This window comes from Pteropus alecto, unplaced genomic scaffold, assembly GCF_000325575.1.
Source record: "Pteropus alecto unplaced genomic scaffold, ASM32557v1 scaffold103, whole genome shotgun sequence".
NCBI classification, from domain to species: Eukaryota; Metazoa; Chordata; class Mammalia; order Chiroptera; family Pteropodidae; genus Pteropus; species Pteropus alecto.
In genome coordinates this window covers 4,702,096-4,709,088 of record NW_006436288.1, presented here as the reverse complement: position 1 = coordinate 4,709,088, position 6,993 = coordinate 4,702,096, and the positions used below count along the sequence as shown (strand labels likewise).

Here is a 6,993-nt window from a genome sequence, read left to right as displayed (position 1 = left end):
AAAAGAGGAAAGAATCATCAATTTATTAGTAGTTAGGGAAATGAAAATTTAAGATAAATGAGATATCACTTATAGCTCATTGTAGGCAAAATTTAAAAAGTTGGATTGTACCATACATTGGTGAGAAAATGGAATAATGGGAACTCTCATATATTGTAAAATGTGTATGACCTTATAAGAAAAGTAATACCTTTTGTATTACAATGTATTTAATAATACCTTGTAAGTCTATGACTCTAGATATATACCCTAGAAAAACCTTGATATTATCTCAAATGTACATCAATAATAGAATAAATAAATAAACTGAGGTTCACTCAACTAATTGAGTACTGTACAGCAATGAAAAATAAACAATTCAAAACCACATGGAACAAAGTGGATAAATCTCAAAAACAATATTGTGTGAAAGATATATAGCTCAAAAGGTACATATAGTTTGATTCTATTTAGATAGACAGTAAAGAGAAACCTAAACCTTAAATTGTTAATGGATGCATACTTTGGTGGTGAAATGGTATAGAAAAGTTACAAAATACTTTTCACCAAAGGATACCTCTTATGTAGAGGAAAAGAGATATGAAATGACACACAGGCAGTTCTTATGTTATTGGTAATATTTTGTTCCTAAACTTAATGTTTAAAATGAGTGCCTGTTCTATTATTCTTCTGTTGTTTGTATATATCTTATATGTTCTTTATGTATTACATAATTCACTGCACAAATCCCAAATAAAATGTCAGATTATGTTTTTCCTTTGACAAAACCTTTCGATGCTTTCCATATCTCACTAGGAATACAAATTATGTTGGCTAGGGATTATCTTCCATATTGACGATTTACTTTTACTTTTCATTTTTCTTTTTCTTTTCATTTTTCTTTTCCTTCAAGCCTGGGAGTGCTCTGTAATAGGTTTGACTTTTAGTACTTTCAATCTGTCCTTTATTTCTGCTAAAGTACGTCCCAATTCTGCAGTTTTGCTTTATTTTCTTTGTGACCTGACTTTATCTCTTCACATCCTTGACTTCTCCTTTTGTGACCTTTCAAATGATTCTTGTTACTTATTTATTTTATCCTATTTTCTTATGATTTTTTTTGCCCCCTTCTCACATTTTATGGTCTATTGTGAATGCAAATCAATTTTACGACATTTTTCTTCTGGATCCGATATAATCTTCCACTACTAGTGTTAAAAATAATAACTTTAATGTCAATAAAGTAAGACCTGTAGTTATCTTTTCTTGAAAACTTTTAATCTTCCAGATACTATGTTATATATATTATGTGTATATATATATCTTAAGCACATTACATGTACTGTTTCATTAATTTAAAAAATATTGTTATATTTTTATTGTAGTCACTCCAGTGATGAATAATATGAACTCCAGGAAGGTTAAATAAAAACTTCCATAGTTGTCAGAGGGTTGGCATATACATCTATTTGATTTTGACATCTTTGCTCCTAAATTCTGTCCTTATTGTCACTTTGTTTAAATTATGTTTTAAATTGGAACTTTTGAGTATACAACAATAAATCTGCTTGTTACTAAGAGAGCTTCAGTTCAAAAAAGTTAAATATATAAGATCTCTATGGGCCCCCATTCTTTCTACTTATATATCAAATTTTCAGCCTTTGTCTAGGGGCCGAATGAAGTTAGAATTTGGACTTGGGGAGAGAAAGGGTTAGATAAGTATTATTCTGCCTTCCTCACTAAGTCACTTGAACTTGAGTAATACAGATGCCCTTTTCTCCTGGTTATCTAGTTGGTATAATTTCTGGTCAAGGGCTAGATGGTAAAGGGTTTGGAGATTTTTAGCTTTTTTCAAACCAAGTAGATATTTCATGAAGCCAAACTATATTTTGAAGCATGAATAGATTTGTCTCAATCCAGATTCCTCTCATTCACAATTAGTTCACCAGTCACTAGATTCTAGTATAAGTTTGTCATCAGTGTTAAGGGTTGCTAACTTTCTCTAAAAATCCTACTTGGCATTTTAATAAAAATTTTGGAGACAATACAGTAGAGGCTATTAGGAAGACGCAACTTTGCATCAGAAGTTGATTATTTCACATAGATTGAAATCTGATTTTACACTGCTTTGCTCTGTATAAATACCACTCTATGTTATTTATGTGAATATACTGTCTTTCCAACAAAAACATCAGCTACTTCAGAGTGTAGTTCTGACTTCTCCTTCTCTTGGTTCTAGTGATTAAGTAATTTGGTAATTTGCATTAAGTCGGCATTAAGTAATACTTTAGGGGAAAATTTTTTCAAGATTCCCAATCAGAAAAAAGCCGGCTCTAAAATATGTTAAATAACCATTGCTGAGTAAAGAAAATTTATGTTCAATAATATTTATGTATGTTTGTTATTTTTTTCAAATCATGTGTAATAATCTAAGTTTGGGAAACACAAAAACACACTATTTTTCAAATTGATACTATTTTCTACATTGATGAAATGCTACTTTATGTATTTGTCAAATAAATAGTACAAAATTGTGAATTGATAATATTACAGTCTGTTCTCACTTCTCAGATATTTACTATTGATGCTTCATAGGAAGAATCTCATTTAAAAAGCTCATTGTTTTGGATGGAGTTTGTCTGGAAAATCACAGACACTGTGGGCTATTTATAAAATAATTCAGATGTGGGCGATGATAACTTTTTGCCAGTGATAATGTAAAGATAGTATTTCTTTGATGCTTTGCCAACTTTTAAGTCATATTGGAAAAATAAACAATAGTCAATGGTTTCTTTTAAAGTGGAAATATTGGAGGCCTCATATATGAGTAATATGATCAAACTCTGTACTTGGAAAATAAGAATTGTTACAGAATTTCAACAATTTGTGTGTGTCTGTAAAAAGATGTGCATGATATATGAACAATACTGAAATATTTAGATATTTAAAATTTATTTATAAGTAGTTTACTATAACCTCAAAAGTGTATCTACATATAGTCAAGATACATAAATGATCTAGGAATAAAGTCTTAGTCTACCCTGGGTACTCGGTAAATTTCAAATTCTATATTAGAAAGAATGACTATTACAAAGGTGAAGAATCAAACTGAAAGAAGTAATAACTATGACACTTTTATGAAACTTAAACAATCCAATTGTGAACTATTTTCACATTCTACATTTAAAATTTCCAGATTCAAGCCAGGATCAAGCGAGGAAAATGGAATTTAGAGCGAAAGGATTACAGTTTGGAAAGGAATATCAGTCATGTATTTGTCATCACTATGTCTTTAAATATTTATGTGGAATTCAAATATGATGTAGATTCATATCTGAATCTACATCAAGAAATATAATTTATTATTTTTGGAATCCTTTACTGTTTATTAATATTAGAAATAGTTACTTAAGATTTGTATCATTTTATTATAAAGAGTCAAATTATTTAATGGGAAATGTAGCTCTCACTTTTTAAAAAACATTCTGTATATATACAACTTTCTGTAATCATATGATGTTTTATCTGTGGAAAAATAACCCTTCCCTGGAAGAACAAGATATAAGAAATTATCTTCCTAATGGTGACCACAACTTGGATACTTAGTAGGTGACTAAATCTCAGTAGTCTTGGACTGAATCCACCATTTTCCTCTGCTAAGCTAACTTTTCCTCTCCAGGATTTTAGTGAATTGATGTCTCCATGTAGTCAGTCAACAGCCATGAATCTAGAGGTATTCTAGATACCTGTTCCTCTATTACTCATAGACTTGAATTAAATCATGTAAATTGCACATCTTCATCTGTTTTAAATCTGTCCCCTCCTATTCATTCCTATAGTAAAGGTTTTGTCAATGCCCTTATCATCTCTTTGGGCTAATGAAATGCTCCTCGAATCACCAATCTGTCATTCTACTGACCTGCATAATGACTCTATGTCATCAGCTGATAAATTAGACAACCATTTAATTATCAATAAAATGTATTTAAGATCCTACACATTTGCCCCTTTCTTTTGGTCTCTTTCCAGGCTCTCACCTTGAATCCTAATTGTAGCCATCCCAAATTTTATACAGTTTCCTAACCATGACAGACTGTTTTCTAACTGCTTTTGTTCATGTTGTTCTTTGAAAGTTATCCCTACTCTCTACCTTCCTTAACCATGTTCCTTCTCTGACTGGCATATTCATTTTTCAATATTCAGATCAAATAAGTAAAATTGATAAACCCCTTTTATGTGTCCTGTATACACATAGGTCTTTCATAAGACCTATGACACTTTATTACACACATCTATTTACTTGTCTGTTTTGCCATGACAGAATGAAAACCACTCAATGTAGATCTTCCACGTTATTCATCTTCATATCTTAAGAAACTTGCAAAGTTTTAGAAAAAGAGTAGATGCTTAATAAATGCTTATTGAATTGATAGATGAAGTAACAAAAGTTAATACCTGGGTTTTCAATAGATATTTCAGATGGGAATCATATTTTTTGATTACTGTTGAGAGGCACTGTCTGGAAAGAAACAACAAAAAAAAACTTTTACAATTGGGTGGGAAAGCACATTAACTTTAGCACATTTATGATAAGTTTTGCTTTGTCCATGATTTTGTAGTAAACATGGTTTTAAAAGGATTATTGTTGACATAATTTAAAAAACTATTTTAGATGGATGCCATATAAACTTTGAATAACTTGATAGACTATAAACATACTTGAAAACTTTAAAACTCCAAAGAAATACATGACAAATTGACTAAACAACTCAAAAACTGTTCGTTATATCAAACTACACATAATTCAAAATGTAAGTTTCAAAGGGATTTATAACCACATAATGACAAATACTAACATCAACAAATGTTAAATAGAAAAAAAAATGTTACATATGCAAAATCTTGTAGAATACTGCTTTCAGAATTAATGACATATATTTATAATAGATGGGGTTGTCTTTGACACCAAACTTCTGTTTTTTTCTTTCCTAAGCTTCTCTTATTGCTCCAGCTTTATCTACGCTTTGGTGAAATAGATGGGAATTGAGCAGAGATTCTTCTGGCTTCACTGTTCAAAATTACTTTTCCAGGCGTTATAGACTTTTCCTTCCTATTTGTCCTGAAAACTCCTGAATTGAATTGAATAATGAGTTAAACAACACAAAAACACAGCGTTAAAAACACACCAACATATTTTACAGTAGCTGCTGTCTCAGCCTTTATTAAATCATCATGCTAACTGGATTTCATCTAACAGTTCAAAGACAAAATGTATAGAATATATAAAAGTAAGTGGAGGTTTAAGAAAAGAAGAGTAGAAGATTTTTGCTAGTTATGGCAGGATTTTTATATAAAACCTGATCCTAAAACTTGACAGATTCCCAAGAATACATTTGCTTAAGCACCTTACTATAAGGTAGTATATCTATTTTCTAGAAAAACTAGGAATTAATGAAGGTTTGTGATTTATCCAAATTCTAACAGGTAGCCTAATCAGGAAAGAATGAGGCTGAAATCAAAACTTTTGCCATCTAGTGCTTGTTCTTTTAATGACACCACGAAGTGGTCTGAGGTGAGCACGTAGAGCAGCATTGTATTTCAGGAAGCAAAGTCCTGGAAGTTACCACTGTGGCAAAGCAGGAGATTCCAGTCTCCCTCTACACGTGAAGATCAACAATTAGACAGCTGTCTATGAACAAAAATAGCTCTGTGAGAACTCAAGAATCCACCTAAGAAACTTTAGCAATGTGATATGCATCCATCAATGGATCAATGGATAGAGAAAATGTATACACACACACAAACACACACACGCGCACATGCATGCGCGCACACACACAACAGAATAGTGTTTTGTCATGAAAAAGAAAGAAATCCTTTTATTTGTGACAACACTGATGAAACTTGAGGACATTATGTTAAGAGGAATAAGTCAGACAGAAATAAATACCATATGATCTCGACTGTACATGGAATCTAAAAACAGAACTCAGAAACGGAATATAGGGACTGAAGAGTGGGCAGGTGGGGAATAGAGAGTTGTTGGTCAAAGGGTACAAACTTTCAGCTATAGGATAAATAAGATCTGAGAATCTAAGGGATAGCATTGGGCCTATAGTTACCAATATAGTATTGTATACTTAAAAGTTTCTGTGGGATAGAGCTTTAATGTTCTCATTATAACAGCAGCAAAATAGTAATTATAAGAGTGAAGGATTTGTTAACTAACCTTATGGTGGTTAACATTTTGCAATATATTTGTGTATCAAATAATCACATTGTACACATTAAATTTATGTACTGTTATATGTCAATTGTATCTCATTAAAACTTAAGAGAAAAAAAAGTAAAGAAGGTATCTAGTGGTCTTTATGAGGCTGAAAATGTACCTGTGCTAGATAACATTTGAGGATGTTCAGGTTGGGGACAGAATACCATTGAAGTGGAATAAGCACTGATTAAGAGTTAGACACCTGGTTTTAGTCATGGCTGTGGCAAAAATATCTGTATGATGGTTGACAAAATGTTGCATTTCTCTGTGTTTTGGTTTCCTTTACAGAGGAGAAGCAGTATTAAGAGTTGGGGACCCTCTAGATTGTAGTCCACCACCTTGGGGTTGTAAAGAAGACATGGAAGAGTTAGATTCTGAAGCTAGTCTGTCCTTGACAGATTTCCTCTATTTCTCATTGCAGCAGAGCTTTTGCTTGGCCCTAAATTAACCCTGTGGACACTTGTACTACATGGTCAAGATCACCAGACTTCTGTGAGGGAGCAGGCAATGGCAAGGTGAGACAGGAACAGAATGAAAACTGCCTTGCCCTAACCATCTTCTCATAGCCTTCACTTGTCTCTCTGTGTCCCAGGTAGTAGGCAGTTAAAAGTCACAACCCTCCACCAAACCAGTTCAAAAATGGTTCTTGGCCCCCTAGGAATTTCCTACTTTTTAAAGAATTTGTCAGATTCGATGTCTTTCTCTCTATAGGTCTTCCTTCCTTCCTTCCTTCCTTTCTTTCTTTC

At 32.2% G+C, this 6,993-nt stretch overlaps 1 protein-coding gene across 1 annotated transcript in view; it reads right to left on the bottom strand.

Moving 5' to 3' along the window:
* The window catches only part of PIK3C2G (phosphatidylinositol-4-phosphate 3-kinase catalytic subunit type 2 gamma), a 269,937-nt gene that overhangs the window by 227,437 nt on the left and 35,507 nt on the right, over positions 1 to 6,993 (bottom strand). Inside the window, 1 exon segment of the mRNA XM_025047424.1 lies at positions 4,432 to 4,495. Within this exon segment, the coding sequence (XP_024903192.1) occupies positions 4,432 to 4,495 (64 nt within the window).